Raw genomic sequence first — 20,541 nt, forward strand, 5'->3', positions numbered from 1 at the left:
CTTACTAGTTGTGTGACCTTGGGCAAGTCACTTAACTCCAATTGCCTCCTCCACCCCCCAAAAAAAATTGATTCTGAGGACTCTTAAGGCTTTCCCAGACTGCCAGGAGGGACCCATATCTCAAAAAAGGTTAAGAGCTTCTAGGTGGCGCTGCAGAGAGAGTGCTGGGCCCAGAGTCAGGAAGACCCGAGTTCAAATCCTGACACTGATTAGCTGTGTGACCTTGGACAAAGTCACTTCATCTTTGCTTGCCTCAGTTTCCTCATCTGTAAAATAGAAACAACAATAATAGCACCTACCTCCCAGGGTGGTTGAGATAACATATGTAAAAATACTTAGCAAACATTAAAGGGCTGGAGAAATGCTAGCTGGTTAGAGGAACGAATGTGCTGCCTTAGATTCAGGAGAGCCTTTGGCTCTGACACTCAGTGGCCATTTCCCAGCAGGTAAGCCTCTTTTCCTAATCTGTAAAATGGGGCTCCTCCCGGGGCACTGCCCTTTAGCAGAGTGACTACCAGGAGAGGACTTCCACACCTTCTCCGATACTCGGAGGGGGGACGACATTTAGATTGGACCCAAGAACCTCCCTTTGCTTCGACTCTGCCAGTCTAGTCTGTCCCTGCCTGCCGGACCTCCCAGGACAGACACAACTCTGCCTTCCTCTCTCCCGCCACTCACTGGCTGCTTAGACTCCTTCATTTCTTGTGGTTAGGAGACTTCCCCTTCCTTAGACTCTTCCCTATCCCAGTGAACCTGAGCCCTGATAATCCACACACAAACTCCACCCGCCCCCCACTGCTCTCTCATTCCCATCCCCCACCTACCCACCCCACGCTCCAAATCTGCCTGCCCTCTGGAAGGCCTCTTGTTTTAAACTTCTTTCCCTGCTCATTCCTTCCATCTTCTGGCACCCTCCTGCTGGCCTGGCCTCCTGGGTCCCCACTAGCTGCACTCTGGCTCCTATGCCCCCACACACTGGGAGGCAAAAATCCTTGCTCCCCACAGCCCCTTCCAGGGCCTGCCCAAACCCCCATCACTCAGTAATCTCTTTCTCTGAGGTTCATTCAATCCGACACCATCACTCAATCCAGATTCTCTTGCAGTTCTCCAGGTGGGTAAACTGATCACACATTCTCAGTTTCCTTTGCAGGACCTTCATCCAGGCCATGCCCACTATCTGCAGGTGTCCTCCAAGGCTCTAGGCAGGGACCTCTCTTCTGCTTTCTTGCCTGGTGAGCTCATCACTTCCAAAGATTTAACTTTAAATTATTGTCTCTAGCAGATTCCTTCCCAGATATATAGACAGAGGGAGGCATATCTACTTTCCAGCCCTAGTGTTTCTCTTGAGTTCTAGTCCCACCTCACCAAATGGCTTTTTATACATTTTGAACCAGGAGTGTGCTGGTGTAACAACTGACTTGGGAAAAACAATGTCCTCAGGAGGCACTCTTAAGTCTAGTTTGTATCGCTAATGGATTCTCCACTTTTCTTAAGTCAAGACAACAGAACACTAAATTAGTACTTGATTTGTGGCATTTGCTGATGTCCAAGATGTAAATGTTCGCTCTGGACATTTACTGTTAGAAATGCAACTAGCAACTTAAATAATGTTTTACAGCTCAGGTGTTGTTAGCAGCTCACAGCTCAAATCCAAGTAAGCAGAGGGCAGATATAAGGGCGCCTTTATTCATCTTCAAAAAACAGGGATGCTTCTCAATAGGGTCTGAAGTACAGAGAAAGTACCACACCACTGTTTATACCCACCAAGGGTCTCTCTCTAGACCAATCACATTACAGTTCTCATTTACATACAGCATTACAGAAACAACCAATCACAGCATATAGTATTCGCCTCCTATTTGTGGTAACTAATGATCAGTCAACCAATCACAACGCCCCATCAACAACCCATCAGATTGCATCACCAGGCCTTAACGTTATTCTGGGTAAGAATATCCACTCCTCACTAGAACAGAGCTGTGTTAACATACACTGAAGTCATAAGTCCCAGGGCCTCAGTTTGTCAGAGCCCTGTGCAGAAGGTTTGGACAACAAAGTGGCTAGGCTTGAAGCTAGACTTACTCTGTCCCCAGGGCTCTGAGGAGAGTCCAAACAGGGGCTTTTCTCTCATTTACCAGTTGAAGCCAGTAGTAGTCAGCTCTGATTGTGAATTGCAGGGATCTCAGATTCAGTGTCTCCAGAACACATTCTTCTTTCCCCAAAGCCCGTCTTCCAAACCTACCGGTTGCTGTTGGGGGCACCACTATCCTCCCAGTCAACCAGGCTGGAATCCTAGGTGTCATGGTTGCATCACAGATCTAGCCACTCTCCCTCCATTACCATTAGCCTTCTGATGTTGCCCCCACCCCAGGGCAGCCCCTCACAACAGGGACCATTGCAGTATCTTCTGGCAAAGTCTGCCTCAGGGCTCTGCCTCTTCCAGTCCATCCTCTGAGCAGCTACCAAAGTGACATTCCAACACCCTCCTAGGTAGTCCACTGCAATGGCTCCCTAGCGCCTTCAGAGTCAGATGGCTGGGTGGCACAGCAGATAAGAGTCATCTTGTTAGAAACACAGCTAACAGCTCAAATAATGTTGCACAGTTCAAGTGAAAGCAGCTCTAATGTTAATAGCAAGTCACCGCTCACAGACTCCAAGCAAGCAACAGTTAGTGAGTGAAAACATCTCCATCTTCATCCCTCTTCATCCCCCTATTTTCAGCCATCTTCATGAATATACTTTTCTAAGTATGCCAGAGAACGCGCTGAAATGAGGTCCCTCACCTCTATTTATACCCCTCAAAGGGTCCCCTCTGACCAATCACATTAAGGCGTTTTACTATTCCTCATTTACATACTTTCCCCTATCAACAATGCGGCATAACAATAACAACCAATCAGATTGTACAAGTGGACCAATCACAGTGCTAGAAACTAGTCAGGTGATACCAGTTGACCAATCAGATTTTACAAACTACGATACCAGGTCTTAACCTATTACGGGCAAGAGTGTTGTCTCCTCAGAACAGCGTTGAGTTAACTTACATAACTCTTCAAGAAAGAAAACCTGATTTAGGGTTTGACCAATCAGATTGCGGCCTTAGGCCCCACCCCTATGCTGGAGTAAGATTGTCCCCATTCTCCACTAAACAGTGCTAGTGTAAACATAGTCTTTCAAAACTAGACTCAAGTCGGGGCTTGAGCTCCGAGTCACGTGGGGATCACTTCGGGCTCCTCAAGGTGAACTCCCAGCCCAGCCCGACTCTCATAAAACCTAGGTCCCTCTTCAGGCCTTGCTCGGGCCTAAGGCCCAGGAGGCTCAGCACCTCAGAGCCTCCTGTGCCGAGCGGCCCCCTGCTGGGAGGTTTGGGCAACAAAGATGTAGGGCCTGAAATCAGACTCACTCTCTGCCTTTAGGGCTCTGAGAAGAGTCCAAATGTGGTCTTTTCTCTCAATCTTGTTGAGTTCCAATTGGCCTCAGACATTTATTAGTTGTGTGACCCTGGGCAAGTCACTCCACCCTGTTTGCCTCAATTTCCTCATCTGTCAGATGAGATGGCGAATGAGATGGAGAATGAAATGGCAAACCACTCCAGGATCTTTGGCAAGATACCCCAAAAGGGTCACCTGGCCCCTTCCTACCTTAGTCTTACACTTTTCTCCCCTCCACAGTCTATGATCCAGCAAAACTGTCTTTTTGGCTGTTCCTGGCATATATGCACTCCATCTCCTGGCTCTAGGTCTTTTCTCTGTGTTTCCTCATGCCTAGAAGGCTCTTGTTCCTCTCTGAATCCTGGCTTTCCTCAAGAATCAGCTTGATCCCACTTTCTGCACCAGGTTTTCCCTATTCTTTCCCCTCCCACTTCCATTGTTAGTGGGTTCCCTCTGAGATTACATTCCATTCACACAGTAGATGTATATTATTATTATTATTATTAATATTTTGCCTGTTGTCTCCCTCATTAGAATTTGAATTCCTGGGCTTTGAATTTGAATGGGGACTTTTTTTGGCCCCTCTTTGTATCTCCAGCATTTAGCACAGTGCCTGTCACAGAGTAAGCTACTAATAAATGCTTGTTGACTGACTGACATTAATCCCTGTGACTTCCCAGACTGAAACGTTGACCCCTGGCCACTGGCCTTTAGAATATAAACTACCCTGTGTGACTGTGGGCAAGTCACTTAACCCCAATTGTCTCACTTAAAAAAAAAAAAAAAGAATATAAACTACCTCCATGTCAAATGACGGATGTGACACAAATGGAAACAAAGGTTTGAGGTGTAAGTTTAGAAAAATAAAAAATCTAAGCAGCATGAGGGCAGGGGCTTTTAATAAAAGCTTCTCATCCATTCATTTTGCGGATATTGTTGCAGAGCTTCTTGAACCACAACTTCTGTCCTATGTCTCCTCTCCTGTCCACTCATATGGCCATCACCAAATTAAGGCCATCATCCCAAAGACCTGGATTATTATAATTTTTTTTGTGTGGGGGGCAATGAGGGTTAAGTGACTTGTCCAGGGTCACATAGCTAGTAAGTGTCAAGTGTCTGAGACTGGATTTGAACTCAAGTCCTCCTGAATCCAGGGCCAGTGCTTTATCCACTGTGCCACCTAGCTGCCCAGGCCTGGATTATTTTAAAAGCTGTTGGGGGAGGGGGGTGTCTGCCTGATACATCTCTCCTCACTCCAATCTCTCCTCCATTTAATCACTCAAATGATTCTTTTTTTTTTTTAGTGAGGCAATTGGGGTTAAGTGACTTGCCCAGGGTCACACAGCTAGTAAGTGTTAAGTGTCTGGGGCCGGATTTGAACTCAGGTCCTCCTGACTCCAGGGCCAGTGCTCTATCCACTGCGCCACCAAGCTGCCCCTAGTCCTGTCACATCTTGATCCCTGACACATACTTGTTGAGCCAGTGACACTGGGCTCCTGTCTGTCCCTTAAACTAGACCCTCCATCACTGGCTCTGGGCATTTTCTCTGGTAGCCCCCCATCTCTGTCATGCTTTTCCTCCAGGCTTCTCTGACCATTTTCCAACTCTCAGCTAAACTCCCCCGTTCTGTAAGAAGCCTTTTCCCATCCCCTATGGCTACTGTCTTTGCTGTGTTAGCTCCATCTTAACCTGTGTGTTAGCTGTCTGCATATTGCCAACCCCCCCCCCCTTAGACTGGGAGTTCCTTGAGGGCTATCCTTTGCCTCTTTTTGCATCTGCAGCACTTAGCATATAGTAGGCGGCTAATAAATGTTTGTTGATTGACAGTGAGAGAAAAGACCCTATTTGGACTCTTCTCAGAGCCCTAGAGACAGATTGAGTCTAGTTTTAAGCCCCACCACTTCATTGCCCAAGCTTCCCAGCAGGGGGCAGCCCAGCACACAGGGCTCTGAGGAGTCTCAGTCCTGGGATTTAGGCCCAAGCAGAGCCTGGAATGGGACCTGGGCTTTGTGGGAGCTGAGCTGAGCTGGGAGTTCACCTTGAGGAGCCCAAGGCCATCCCATGTGACCCCAATGTGACTAATTATGTATGTTTATGTGTGTTAACACAGCATTGTCCTAGTGAGGAATGGATATTCTTGCCCAGAATAAGGTTAAGGCCTGGTATCACAATCTGATTGGTTGTTAATGGGGCAGTCTGATTGGTCGACTGATACAATCTGATTGGTCCTTACAGTTACCATATTGAGAGGTTGGTACTATATGCTATGATTGGTTGTTTCTGTAATGCTATATGTAAATCAAAGCTGTAATGTGATTGGTCAAGAGGGACTCTTGGTGGGCATAAATAGTGGGGGGCAGGTAGGTGGTACAGGAGATAAAGTACAGGTCCTGGATTTAGAAGGACCTGAGTTCAAATTCAGCCTCAGACACTTGGCACTAGCTGTGTGACCCTGGGCAAGTCATTTAGCCCTCATTGCTCTGAAAAAAAATAGGGGTATGGGAACTTCAGTGTATTCTCTGCCCCATTTAGAAGATTGTATTTTTATGAAGATGAAGAAAAGAGTTGGAAGTCCGATTAGCAACTCAAATGGTGTTATACAGCTCAAGTATTGCTAGCAGTTTACAACTCCAAGAATCCAAGCAGGCAGCAAGTGGGTGAAAGCATCTTTCTTCATCTTTGTAGCTAGGCACTGAGAGAAAAGACTATATATATTTAGGCTCTTCTCAGAGCTCTAAAGACAGAGAGTGAGTTTGGTTCTAAGCCCCAAAACTTTATTTTCTGATTTTCCCTTGGGGGGGTGGGGCTGCCTGACCCACAGAGTTCTGAGGCGCCAAGACCCTGGGACTTAGGCCTGAGCAGGGCCTAGAATGGGGCCTGTACTTTGTGGGAGCGGAGCAGAGCCAAGCTGAGCTGGGAGTTTACCTTGAGGTACCTTTGAAGCTAGGCCCTGAGAGAAAAGATCCTATTTCGATTCTTCTCAGAGCTTTAAAGACGGAGAGTAAGTTTGGTTTCAAGGTGGAAGTTTACCTTGAGGTGCCCATGTGACCTTGATATTCAAACCCCGACTTACATTTTGTTTCTTGAGAAGTTACATACGGTGATGTGTATTAACACTGCACCGATTAGTTGATTAATGGGAAAATCTTGTTTTTGCCACAGGGTAAGTTGGTAAAATATTCTGGGATTGCTTGTTTGTGTAATGCTGTGTGGATTGCAATACTGTTATGTGACTGGTTGAGGGGGATGCTTAGCAAGTATAGAGTCAGGGTGTGGGACCTCCCTTCAGTGCACTCTTTGGCACATTCAGACTGGTGCCCATCTTCAAAGATATCTTCACCCACATTCTGTTGCCCATTTGGATTCTTTAAGCTGCAAGTGTTAGCAACACTATTCCAGGTGTCAGCTCCATTTCCAATAAGCACTCTTCTGAATATGCCAGAAAGCACACTGAAATAAGGGCCTGCCCTGTTATTTATACCCACCAAGGGTCCCTCTCGACCAATCACATTACATACAGCATTACAGGAACAACCAATATTTTACCAACCTCCAATAGGTGATAATTGTAACAACCAATCAGACTTCTCCCATTAACAACCAACCAGATTGTAGTAGTCAACCAATCAGATTGCAACACTAGGCCTTAACCTTATTCTGGGCAGTAATGTCCATTCCTCACTAGAATAGGACTGTGTCAACATACATAAACATACATAACTTTTTTTTTTTTTAGTGAGGCAATTGGGGTTAAGTGACTTGCCTAGGGCCACACAGCTAGTAAGTGTCAAGTGTCTGAGGTTCGATTTGAATTCAGGTCCTCCGGACTCCAACGCCAGTGCTCTATCCACTGTGCCACCTAGCTGCCCCCATACATAACTTTTCAAGAAACAAAACTTAGGTCGGGGTTTGAACACCAGGGTCACATAGGAATCACCTTGGGCACCTCAAGGTGAACTCCCAGCTCAGCTCAGCTCCCACAAAGAGCAGGCCGTGTTTCAGGCCCTGCCAGGGCCTAAGGGCCAGGGCCTCAACTCCTCAGAGCCCTGTGTGCTGGTGGCCTCCTGCTGAGAGGTTGGGGGTCAGGGGTGGGGGGGTGGGCAAGAAAATCGTGGGGCTTGAAACTAGACTCACTCTCTGTCCCCAGGGCTCTGAGAAAAGTCCAACAAGGGTCTTTTCTCTCAGAAGCCTTCACCCATCCTCTGCTGCCTGCTTGGATTCTTTGAGTTTCAAGCAACACGATGAGAGCACTTAGTGGAGTTTCTAACAACAGAAGCTTTTGTTTTCAGCACTAAAGTGCTTGGCACTGTCATAGGGTTCAAAATCAGAAAGTGATACTGTATGAGATGATTATGGATTTGAGTCAGATTAAACTCTGAGGATGGGGTCTGGAAGGTACCCAGCCCTGCCCCAGTATAGTTAGTTTAAAAGTTTATTGCTTGTCAAATTCTCACTGTCTGCTTTAAGTTTTATTGCCAATTAACAGTATTTTTACTTCTGCTCAGTCTCCCCACTTGTCAGCTACATATTAGTTTTGTCTGCAATCCATCATGTGTCAGAACCCCAGTCCCTGTTGAGTGGGTCAGGGAGTTTGCCCACCAATTCAATACTCGGGACTCAAGAAGAAAGGACCGGGCTCGGCACAGGATGCAGCAATTAAGTTGAGACCAGATGTTAAGTGACATGTCTCTTTTTCTCAGAGCAGAATCCCCTTGGCCCTGGGGTCCCAACAATGGATTATTCTTTTCTTCCCAACATAGCTGAAGATAAATTTTAACCCTGTCATCCTTCTAGAATTAACACACTACAGAACAATGCTGAAGCACCTGAGTGACTCTTCCTGTTATTCAGGTTGAATATCTTTAGAGACAGGGGCCGGGAGAGGGGAGTCAGTGGGAACTGTGAGATCTGAAACATTTGACTGTCACTCCCCTATTTCCTCTTCCTTTGGTTTGACCTTGTTCCCCCTCCCCTTTTCCCCCTTGTTCCTGGAACACATATGCATGTCTCCATACATTGATCACCAGCTAAACACGCACCCTGGGTGAGACAGGATTGGATGTTAGATTGTGAGCTCGTCCTAGTGTGCATGGGGACTTCCCCTATAAAAGGTCAAGGCATGTATTAGCTAGCTTGGCTCAGGCATTGAGTTTGCCCATTCCCATGGGAATGTAATAAATCTGTCTCTGCTTGACTTGGTGGTCTCCTCAAGTTATTTGGGTAAACTGAGGCAGTTTGCCCCATACAATACTGAGGTAGAAGGTAAAAAAGGGTTAATAGAAAAACCTAAGACCCAAGCTTTTTGTTTTTAAACAAGCTTTGGCCAGTTTATTAAAGAATACTTCTGTATAGTTTACTTTTCACTGGTCTGTTCTGGCATGCTTCTAATGCTATCACCTGGATCAGTGATAGCCAGTGTACAAACTCTGCAGTACTTCCCACATTCTGCACCCAATTCAATGTTGTTGCCACTGTAGTGATGCAGACCAGTTTTGGCCAACATAGTGTAATATTCAATCTCTGATTTCCTCAAGGCTGGGCAGTTGTTGGCTTTGCCTTGCCTGATCATTTTCAGGGTCTGTAGCCTAGCACGGATTTGCCGCTTTTCATCACCAGCTGGAGCCTCCAGTTGATGGACTTCAGCAACATTTTTGTCTTCTTTGCTGCCACCATCTTCCTGCCTGTGGTGCTGGAGGACCCTCAGCCAGAGACCTGCCGCCAAGATGCCGGGGAAGTGAGAAAACAGACCCAAGCTTTAATTCAGATATTAGCTCCAAAAGGGAGTCAGACCCCAGTTAATGGATAACTTATGCCAGGTTCTCTTACACACAGAAATCAGTGCCCATAATGGGAATAGAGGGAGAGAGGCCATGATGACCTTAGACTAAATGACAACCTATGGAAATTCTAAAGAAAAATGATTGTTTTGAAACTAGCCATGGGAATCAGAGACATGTGCAGAAAAGGCCAAATCTGTCCCCAGATTCACCTGAAGACATGTAAACCCCCAAAACACACCTCCATTATAAGAGGTACCTGCCTCGGGGTTGGCTTAGGACCCCAGGAACTCCAAATTAGGATAAGCCCTCCCCTGAAACACCCCTAGGTGGAGATTATTATAATGAGACTGATAATCATTAATTTATCCATACTAGAAACATAACTTTTTTCTTTCCTTATTTGAGAGATACCTTTCCAATATTCTGGTTCTCTCCCTGTGGTCACCCACAGCATTGCAACAAAACTTGGGAAACGGAGTCACTGAGTCTTGAATTCTTTGGGGATGACTCACGATCAATTTGACCCTAAATTCCATCCCACATCAATACGATGTGATTGCCTTGAAGGCTAAAGAGGCATCACCATCCACTTTGCTATTGTACCTTAAAGACAAAGAGGGCTCTTCCCGTGGGCCCGGAACTGACACCTTTATGGGTCCTCCCTCCCCTCCCCCCATGGAACGAGAACCCCCTGGGCAAGGGTGTCCTGGTTCTGCAGTTTGTATCCCCTGGGGTACAGGAAGGCGCTTTAGCTCTTTCATTTATTTGGGCTCAATGAAAGCTTGTTGAATGACCGTGTACACGGGGAACAATCTGCCCCTTAAAGTTCTTTCTAAGCCTGTGATTCTAATCAGCGGCGCTCTGAGGACCGGCAACCCAGGGCGTGCTTAAGTTTGTTGACGGCCTCCCCACATGGCTCGCCAGGCCAGTCTTCACGTGACCACGACGCTCTGGCGCGAGCAGGCGCACTTCTCAGAGCCTCATCTTGGCCCGCTCAGAGCCAGTTCGCCGCGTGCTTGAGGAAGGGCTGGTTCCAGGGCTCGGAGTGACGCAAGGATGGAGGCGAGGCCCGAGCTCAGACGGGCCGAGGAGGCAACGGGAACGGCGTTGGTGCTCTACGAGCGGGCCCATTTCCGGCACGACCCGCGCTGGCTGCTGCCCCGACCGCCGCGTCTCTGCCTAGCCTGTGCCCTGGAGCTGCTGCAGCCCACGAGCGGCGTCTCGGTGTGCTTCTACTGCGCCTGCGCCCGCGGCTTCGGCACCTCCCCGAAGCCTTTGCCTTCTGTGTTTCACGGCGCCTGCGCTCCCCTCCCCCTTCCCCCCCATCGCGTCGGGAGCTCCTGCCGAGTCACTGCGCCTGCGCCACAAGTCCCGCCCTCCCTTCTCCTAACCGGCTTCCCTTTTCAATGCTCAGAGTTGACGTTTCTCGGCTTCCGGCAATTATCGCTTTTTCTATCGATCTACATACCATACGTGTCTGCGTGCGCACACACGTACACACACAGTTACACTTTTTGAGCAAAAGGACCCAGGTGTTATTGATATTGTCCCCATTTTACAGGTGTGGACACAGGCTCACGGTGGGTCAGGGGCTCAGGGGCGGCTCCTAGGAAGCGGCGAGGTGGGTTGGAACCCAGGGCTCCCTCACTGAACCTGGATCCCCTCTGGATAAAACGACGTCTACTTTCGTCCAGACCCCGATCCCCCTTCCATACTCAGTCAATTCCTGGATCCCTTTCCCCTTTCTTAGTCTCTCCCCGCCCCCTCGCCAAAGTCTGGTCTCATAATTCGTTCAATCCCAGAGATGAAACGGGGGTGAATGACAGGAAGGGGAAGAGGGTTTATGAGAAAGCTCTGCAAAGAAAAAAGGAATCCTAACCCTTAGACTGTCTTGAGCTTCTGTGATTTAGTTCCCAGATACCTCTTCCCATTAATTGATGGGTTCAGCAGCCAATAGACTCCTATTTGGGCGGACTGTTGTTCAGTGGTGTCCAACTCCAAATCCCATTTGGGGTTTGGCAGAGATAACAGACTGCTTGGCCATTTCCTTCTCTAGCTCATTTTAAAGATGAGGAACCTGAGGCAGACAGGGTGAAGTGGCTTGTTTAGGGTCACACAGGTAATAAGTGTCTGAGGTTGGATTTGAACTCAGGCCTTCCTGGCTCCAGGCTGCCCTTGGTTGACTGTACCTGTGAGTTTATGAAGTCATCTGGGTTTCTCTCTCCTGGAGGCTTTTACACTTTTCACCACAAGGTGTTACTGCTGTTCCACTCATTCATTTAGTCAGTTGTCATGTTTGCTTCAGGATTGCGTTGTGTCTACTTTTCTTGGAGGCTTCCATTGGCTCATGTGATTTAGTATTAGGATGTCAGAGAAAAACTAGACAAGGGATTCTTTTTTTTTTTATGAGATATTTTATTTTTTCCGTTACATGTAAAGATAGTTCTCAACTTTTGTTTATACATGCTTTACAATTTCAGATTTTTCTCCCTCCCTCCCCTCCCTCCCCCCTCCCCTAGACAGCAGGTAATCTGATACAGGTTATATCTATATATCTGTATACATATACATATAGATATATATATATATACACACACATATATATACACATAATAACATTAATCCTATTTCTGCATTAATCCTGTTACAAGAGAAAGAATCAGAGCAGTGATGCAAAACCTCAAAATAGAAAAAAAAAAACAACAGCACCCAAAACAAAAGAAATAATATGGTTCAATCAGCATCTATACTCCACAGTTCTTTCTTTCTTTTTTTTTTCTTGGATTTGGAGATCCTCTTCTATCATGAGTTCCCTGGAACTCTTCTGTACCATTGCATTGGTGAGAAGAATATAGTCCATCACAGTAGGTCAACACTCAATGTTGATGATACTGTGTACAATGTTCTTCTGGTTCTGCTCATCTCACTCATCATCAGCTCACGTAAGACCCTCCAGGTTTCTCTGAACTCTTCCTGCTCCTCATTTCTTACAGCACAATAGTATTCCATTGTATTCATATACCACAACTTAGACAAGGGATTCTAGATCGATTTCAGTGAACTTGGATGGAAAAAGTGACATTTTAATATTTACCAACCTTTGGTTTCCCTTGTAATATTATATATTTTATGCATTTCAAAACATGAGTCTGAGAAGGGTCCCTGGGCTTCACCAGACTGAGCGTCTAGGATACAGGAAGGGGGTCTGCTCTAATCCAGTCACTTTCTGAGGAGTAGACAAACCGGGGAGGGGGGGTGTGTGTAATATGACTCCCCCAGTTTCACGTAGTAGATGAGGGCAAAGCTGGCGTTTGAATCAGGTCATCTTGTGATTCCAGACCTGGTCTACTTCTCTGTATACCTACTGTGCCATCTCCTTGTCACACTAGTTGTATGGAAGATGCCCAGTGGAAAAAGGGGAACCCTTTAAAATGGTGGTTCTGACGTTTCAGGCTTAGGTAAGACGGTTTCTTGTATGTAACCCCAATATTCCCATGGAGCAGACCTGAAATCACCAACAAGTTTCTGTTAAGCCAAGGTGCAAAGTGCTGGATTTGATCCAATCCCACGGACATTTATTAAGCACTTAGTATTTGTAAGGCAAATGTTTGCAGATAGCAACAAGAGACAGTGGGCTGAAGTAGGCAGGTTAGCCTTGGAGTTGGGAAGTCCTGGGTTCAAGTTTTGCCCCTGGCATATTCCACATACTCGATCATGGATAAGTCACTTGACCTGTTCTCCTCCTATACAACTCTCTGACGTGATTATTTGTGTCAGTGGAGGGAGTTTCTGCCTCTGGAGTTCCCAGTCCCAGACCCACCGTTCCTGTGTACCATGTGCAAAGGCTTACCCAACTTGATTAAGTGTTGGTCACGAGGCAGGCCTGAGGAATCCTACTGCCCACTCCATGCCCTCTCATGATGTGAGAGTGAAATTGGGAGGAGATGAGAAGAGCTGTTTGAGGTGTGGCCCTTGCTTCCTGGCTAATGGAGCACTGTTCTCTTTTTCCCCCTCAAGCTGGTGCGCAAGAAGCATATGTTGTCCTGCTTCCGTGATGCCCTCCTGAGGCACGGTACATCGGTCACGCAGCTCTTGGCTCAGAACAAGACGGTCTGCACCCACCTCATAGGCATCCTTTTTGGTGAGCAAGAGCGGGCCTCCCAAGGGGCCTTCGGGAGTGTCTGACCCAGCGGGCTCCTTGGGGAGGTGTGCCTGGAGACCGCAGAGAGAACTGGTGTCAGAGCCCACTGACAACTGGATTGGGTGGAAGGAGAGGGGGCTTAGAAGAGGGAGAGGGCCCAGAGAAATGTCTATCTGCCATGCGATGACCCTCTCCTCTGGGGAGGTCAAGTTGGAGAATGTTAAGACAGACACCAGAAAGGCTGACTGTGATTGGCAGGTAATGAATTCCATCCCAGCCAACAAATGTAATATTAGTGTCTGCTACTGAGTGGCTGTTATGCAAGCGTTTATGAAGCACCCAATGTATGCAAGGCACTCCACGAGGTGCAGGAGCTCCCCTCCTGCTGGATGCCACCTGCACAGCTGCAGGTGAATCTGAAGTGCTCTGAGGAGGGAGAGATGGCTCATGATTGGAGGGACCAGAGAGGATTCCTTGAGGAGACAGGATTGGATTGAGCCTTACTGGGAGAGGCAGAGATGAGGAGAGAGGAGGATGTCCCAGTCACAGGCATGGCTTATGCCAATGCTTGAGGGCTGGAGAGGGCGGGGAGAGTTCAATAAACAGTCAGCACTTGAAAAACAAACAAGCAAACAACAAAAAAAAGCACTACTTGGGGTGAAAGGGAGTGATGTGATAAGACTGGAGAGATCTGGGGGGGCAGAGTAGGGATGGATTTTTGTGCCAGACTGAGGAATTGATACTTTATCTGAGAGGCAAGAGGGAACAACTGAAGATTTCTGAGGTAGGTCAAGTCTAACCTTAGGAATAGGATTTTGACAACTCTGTGGAAGATGGATTGGGACGGGGAAAGATTGGAGGAGGGAGCCTGGTCGGGCTCTTAGGTAGCCTCACCAAGAAGGTGGTGGGCATGTGGATCGAGGGGAGGGCAGATGAAAACAGCCCCGTGGAGGATGGATTGTTGTTATTTTTGGAAAGTGTTTTACACGGCCTTTGTTTGTGATTCTATCCTTGCACTCTTGGAGATTACTTAGAACTTCTCACTCTAATCTTTCCTTTCCTCTCTCCTTCCATGTTGTGTCACTCAGTGAGGCCTGGCTCCCTTCGATGACACTGTTTGCCTGGCTTTCCTTTCTGGGCCTGGCTGCACCTTCTCCTTCTCTTCAGTTCACTGGCCGGCGTGGGGAACCGGCTCCTTGGTCCCCATGGCCACTTCTAAACTCCCAGAAGTTGCCATTACTCAGCAACTTCTCTTTTGTTTTTTGTTTTGTTTTGTTATTGTTGGTTTTTTTTTTCAGGGCAATAGGGGTTAAGTGACTTGCCCAGGGTCACACAGCTAGTAAGTGTGAAGTGTCTGAGGCTGGATTTGAACTCAAGTACTCCTGACTCCAGGGCCGGTGCTCTATCCACTTTGCCACCTAGCTGCCCCCAGCAACTTCTCTTTTGTTTTTTGTTTTGTTTTGTTATTGTTGGTTTTTTTTTTCAGGGCAATAGGGGTTAAGTGACTTGCCCAGGGTCACACAGCTAGTAAGTGTGAAGTGTCTGAGGCTGGATTTGAACTCAAGTACTCCTGACTCCAGGGCCGGTGCTCTATCCACTTTGCCACCTAGCTGCCCCCAGCAACTTCTCTTTGACGTTCACCTTATACAGATTTACCACCCAATCCAGAGCCTAGTGACCGTCATCTACAACCTCCAGGACATTCCTTGTCCTGAGTGAAGTGAGGGCCTGCCGCACAGTCTTCCATTCCTACCCTCAGCTCCAGTTCCCTTAAATATGCTCACTTTGCTCCTCTGGCCTACGCCTCTTTTCCATAGAGGCCATGGTCATGCCCTTGACTTTGCCATCACCCCCAAGCCTTCCACTTCCTGAACTCTGAAGTTCCTTTATTGTAATCATCCTTATCATTCTGTCTCTCCTTCGTCTTCACTGTGACCTCCAGTAACTTCCCACCTTGGTACTTTCTCTAGCTTTCCCAATCTCAACCCATTGTTGAACAGTCTCTAATCCCTTGCCCTTTTCTTTGGTTTTTCCCCCCTCCTGTAACATATATGCATAGTCAGGCACAACAGATTCCCGCATGTTCATGTCCCAAAATGCATGCCTCCTTCTGCATCTCTAATCCATTCATGGCGTCCCCCAAGGGTTTGTCTCAGGGCCTCTTCCCATCTCTCTCTGCTTTCTCTCATGTGGGGAACTGTCTCATCTGCTATCATGGGTTCAGTTGGCATCCAGTGTCTCTCCATCACCAATGGCCTCTTGAATGTCAAACTCAAGCTATCCCAAACAGAAGCAGTTACTTTCCCTCCCCACTCTGTCATTGTGCAAGGCACTGCCATCTTGCCAGTCCCGTGACTCTTCAGTGTCAGCTCTCCACACACCGCTAAGCTGCCGGATCTTGTTTCCATGCTCACCTCCCTTGTGCATATCCCCTTCTTCCCCCTTACCTGGCACTGCCTTGCTTCAGGCCTGAGCTGTCATACAGCTTCTGGGGTCAGTCTTCCTACCTCCAGCCTCTCCCTACCCAGTCCCCCTGCTCCACTGCTGAAGTACTTATTGTAAAGCTGGGACCTAACCCATCACATTACTCTGCTCAGTAACTTCTAGCGACTCCCTCTAAGGACTGGACCTGGGATCTCATTGATAAAGGGAACTTGCTGGTAAGGAAGTCCCATTTACCAGTGCAGGCAGGTACCCCCTCTGCACTCTACAGTCTTAGTGGAACCTAGAGCCTGACTTGCCCAGGGCAACGTGGCCAGGAGGGGTGCGAGGGGACTTTGACCCTTAGAGGCCTTCCTCATCTCAAAGCCAGCTTTCTGTCCACATGAAACACTCCCTCTTGTTACCAAACTCTCATGTTGGGCATAAAGATCTCTGTAGCCTGCTCTAATCCCACAGGCCCGGGGCCCTCTCCCCCTCCCCTCTTGCTCCTGGCTTTCTGGATTGATTGTCTGTACGTGGCTGTCTGTACATGCCTTGTCTCCCCCATTAGTTTGGAGGCTGGAAGGCAGGGATTGTTCTGCTTTTGTCTGTGTCCCCAGTCTCTGGCACAGTGCTTAGAATGTAGTAAATGCTTAACAGGTGCTTGTTGATTGAATGACAGGTGTCATGGACCTTAGTGTGACCGACATATAAGCGGCTGCTTAAATGTTGATTGACCAACTGGGGGGGGGGATGGTGCCACCAACAGAAATAGGGAACTTTGGCCAAAGGACAGGTTTAGGGGGAGGTGACGGTTTATGTTTTGGATGCGTTGAACACAGGATTATAGATTTGGAGGCCATCAAGACTGGATTCCCCTTCATTCATTGGCTGAGGAAACTGGGGTACAGAGGGGTAGTGACTTGCCCAGGGTCACCCGGCTAGGGAGCCTTCTTTATCTGACCTATTTGGGCCCTTCCCAATGTGTCCTTGCTGTTTGTTCTTGCCCCAGGGCTCCTGCGCAGCATAGATGATGGCAGCATGCTGGAGCTCTGCATGGAAGGTAGGCAGCCTGCTTGCTCCTCCACATTTGCCTGCGTCCAAGCTATTCAGCACTGCCTCCCTCCTCCCATGGAACACAGTCAAGAGGCAAGGTGGAGCAGAGGCACAAAAGCCCTTGCTGGGATTCTGCTGAGAGCACTCGTCTCCTGTTAGGATGGGAGCTGGAAGGCTTTGGTCCAAGAGGCCCTTGGGCCTCTGCAAGGGCTCTTTGCTATTGTTCCAAACACATTTTGATTTTTATTGACATGCTTTGTCTTAACATTTCCACTTGTGCCCCTTCCCTCGGCAAGCCAGCCTTCATATCAAGTCATAAGAAAAAGAAAGCAAACTAACCAACAGAGCCCCCGAGTCAGGCAGCGTACGCAGTGATCTGCACCCGTAACCCACCACCTCCGCAAAGGAGGGAGGAAGGAGCATTTTCTCATCCCCAGGGCCAAGCTGGGTCCTTATGCAAGGCTCCATTTAGAATTTTTGTTCTTTCTGTTCACATGTTGGGGGCCCTTGTGTATATTGTTTTCTCTGTTTACTTTGCATCAGTTCTTATAAAAGTCTCTCTGTGCTTCTCTGTTTTACCTGCATTGAAGCCAACGTGGTTCTGGGGTTTTTGGTCCCACACTGGAGGCTTGAGTTAGAAGGGGCAGAAAGGGGGTGCCTGGGCAGGCACTGTGGCAGCATTGAGAAGGGGCAGCTGACAGTCTGAGAGCAAGGAGAAGACGGGAAGAACATCAAAAGCGTTCATAACATCTGGGAGTGTGAATGCCACAGAAGGGCACTAGGTTAACACTGCAGAATAGCCAGTGTCATAAAGATGATCCCCTGTCATTGAGAAAAAGTGGGGCTAAGGGCCCCTGCACCCATGCAGCAGGAATGGGCGGGGCTACTGAGTTTGGGAGGAAGACCTCATGGCCTAGTGAAGAGAACCCTGGGTTTAGAATTGAGCATCCTGGGTTTGAATCTCCCCACTGCTCCTTACTACTCGTGTTACCAGGAACAACCCCTGTGCCTCGGGTTCTTAATCTGCCACATGGAGTGGGGGCACAGCTTGAATTAAAGTTATAATTTGGCTAGAAATAGGAAGGTGGGTCCCATCTCCCGCTAGAGGGCTGAGAGCTATCTCTGACGGCCTGTCCTTCTCAGACCTCCTCGCGTGCTTTCCTCATTCACTCACATGGTATATTTGGACTTTCCCTATTTCTCTCCCCAACCATCCTGTCCCCTCTACACTAGAGTATAAATTTCTTGAGGGAGAAGACCATGTCCCACTATCTTTGTTTCTCCCCCAGCGAGCGTGCCTGGTGTTTGGCTAATTTAATTCTTTCTGCTTAGTCCTTATTCAGCTCATTGTCCAACTGAAGCTGGGGCCGTTTGTCCGCTGCTTGCTGGAAGAATGCCAGAAAGAGGTCAGTGATGGTTGTGTTCCTTCCTCACTTCCAGCAGTTGCTGAAAATCTGCTTCTAGATGATAGATCCAACCCAGCCTTTATCTCCTGCCGTCCGCCTGCTGGCATCCCTCCCTTCCTCTGAGTCCCACCTGAGGGGCCACCCCTGCCTGGCAGAAGGCTTGTCAGTTTGCTCACATATGGGCGGTCCCTTCCTTCCTTCCTCACCTTTTCTCTGGCCTTTTCACATTCTAACTCGTGCTGTTATTTTTAGGGTTCTATCTGTCCTGACCCTGGCATAGAAGCTCTTTCACATCAGGAACCAGGGTATTTTCTTTTTTTTTTTAATTAATAAAGTATTTTATTTTTTTCCTGTTACATGTAAAGATAGTTCTTTGCTTTTGTTTATACAAGCTTTCCAATTTCAGATTTTTCTCCCTCCCTCCGCTCCCTTCCCCCCCTAGACAGCAGGTAATCTGATATAGGTTATATATATATATATATATATATATATATATATATATATATATATATATATATATATATTCCAATTCCTTGCCACCACATAAAGAGCAGCTATAAATATTTTTGTACATGTGGGTCCCTTTCCCCTTTCCATGATTTCTTTGGGAAAAATACCCAAAAGTGAACCAGGGTATTTTCAATCTTGGTATGCCTAGGACCTGGCACCCTGCCCTTCCCATGCTTAATAAATACTGATTGAATTGAATGTGACTACTGTCAGTCCATGTTTTTATTCCATGTTTTTGTTCTGTTACCTACATGGGCCCTGGACAGTTGTCTATATTAGTATTATGCATCAGATGCTCAGCTGCTGGAAGATGGGATGTGTGTGTGTGTGTGCACGCGCGCGCGTGTGTGTGTGTGTGTGTGTGTGTGTGTGTGTGTGTGCCATGCATCAGAGAGACACAGAGAGACACAGAGAGAGACAGAGAATGTAAGGGGTGGGTGAGCTTTCTGGCCATAGATGATGACTGGCGCAGATTTCTTCATTCAACCCATTTTCTAGCTTCCAGCACATCAGGGCTTAGGATCTGTGCATCTCACCTAGGTGCTGTTTGCTTTCTCAGCAAATCCTGGTGAGGCTGGTATTACCCGTGAGAGGTTCTTCCCATTGCCTGGGCAGGGCATGGCCTGGCACTTTGGCACCAATTGCCTCCTTTGGGATGGTTTATCTTTCTCAATCTCAGTTTCCTTCTCTGTCCCTTTTCAGCCTTAAGGTACTAAAGAAACAAGAGCTTTTGCTATTACTTCCTTCACAGCTCTGTAACATGTCCAACCTGAGGGGCAGCCTGGCCACAGTGAGCCTCCTGGGCAAAATGGTGGATGCCATCCCTTCCCTTGCTGAGATTCTTGTGACAGAACATGGTGAGTGCTGCTTGTTCTGCTTTTCTCCCTGCCCTTGATGCAGCTTCCACAGGATTCAGTACATGCCATTCCTCTGAACATCAGTTACTTTATCTCTAAAATGGGCTCATAACTCTTAAGCTGCTCACTTTATAGAAAAACACTTTGTAAACCTTAAAATGTGTTAGACATGGGAACTACTGTTTTCATCATATTAGTCTGGTACTTCTTCATATGGTTTTGTGATTTTTCACATGACCCTTTTCTCTCTTCCTCGTTAAATTGCAGACCCCTGAGGGGAGAGACTGAGAGGGTGATGGTAAAGTGGAAAGATACTGACCAGACTCAGAATCAGAAAAACATTGGTTAAAGTCCCCTCTCTGATGCTTCCTGGCTCAGGCAAATCATTGACTTTTCGCCTCCTCGCTTTGAAGCCAGTGCTTCCACATGTAGAATGCAGGTCTTCCGAGTCCCCACTACAGTGGTCTTTCCACCAGCTTCCTCATCTCTAAAATGGGCATAGTAACATGCCCTGCCTACTTAGTCATGCTGTTGTGAGGGTGGCGCTGGGTGAGTGTGGGATAATAAGATGATGATTTTTTTGGTATGGGTTGGGCTTCAGGCTTCTGAATGGCAGCCACTCCTGCTTTAGTTGCTTTTGCGCTTTTCCTGGGCAGGTAACCTGGTGGAGCATCAGTTGGGGTGCCTGATTCACCCCAATGAAGCAGTGAAGGCTGCGGTCTGCTATCTGTATGGGAAGCTGTATTCCTTTCCTACTGTGGCAGAGAAGCTGTCTGGCCACTTCAGGGAGAAGCTGTGTCCCCTCTTCCTTACCACACTGAACAAGGCCCAGACAAAGGAGCTGCAGATTAACTGCATGGGTGAGGCACAGAGGAGGCCAGAGAGCTTTTTAAAGCTTTGGGAAATCTGCTGTCAGCTGCGTGCAGGACTTTGTCTGGC

At 47.7% G+C, this 20,541-nt stretch overlaps 1 protein-coding gene across 1 annotated transcript in view; it reads left to right on the plus strand.

Annotated features, from left to right (window-relative positions):
* The first annotated feature begins 10,267 nt into the window (after positions 1 to 10,267).
* The window catches only part of MEI1 (meiotic double-stranded break formation protein 1), a 69,036-nt gene continuing 58,762 nt past the window's right edge, over positions 10,268 to 20,541 (plus strand). Inside the window, exons 1-6 of the mRNA XM_043967779.1 lie at positions 10,268 to 10,435; positions 13,229 to 13,352; positions 16,786 to 16,836; positions 18,162 to 18,235; positions 19,497 to 19,602; positions 20,259 to 20,462. Coding sequence (XP_043823714.1) covers positions 10,268 to 10,435; positions 13,229 to 13,352; positions 16,786 to 16,836; positions 18,162 to 18,235; positions 19,497 to 19,602; positions 20,259 to 20,462 — 727 coding nt within the window. The remainder of the gene's footprint in view (positions 10,436 to 13,228; positions 13,353 to 16,785; positions 16,837 to 18,161; positions 18,236 to 19,496; positions 19,603 to 20,258; positions 20,463 to 20,541) is intronic.

Source organism: Dromiciops gliroides, chromosome 5, assembly GCF_019393635.1.
Source record: "Dromiciops gliroides isolate mDroGli1 chromosome 5, mDroGli1.pri, whole genome shotgun sequence".
NCBI classification, from domain to species: Eukaryota; Metazoa; Chordata; class Mammalia; order Microbiotheria; family Microbiotheriidae; genus Dromiciops; species Dromiciops gliroides.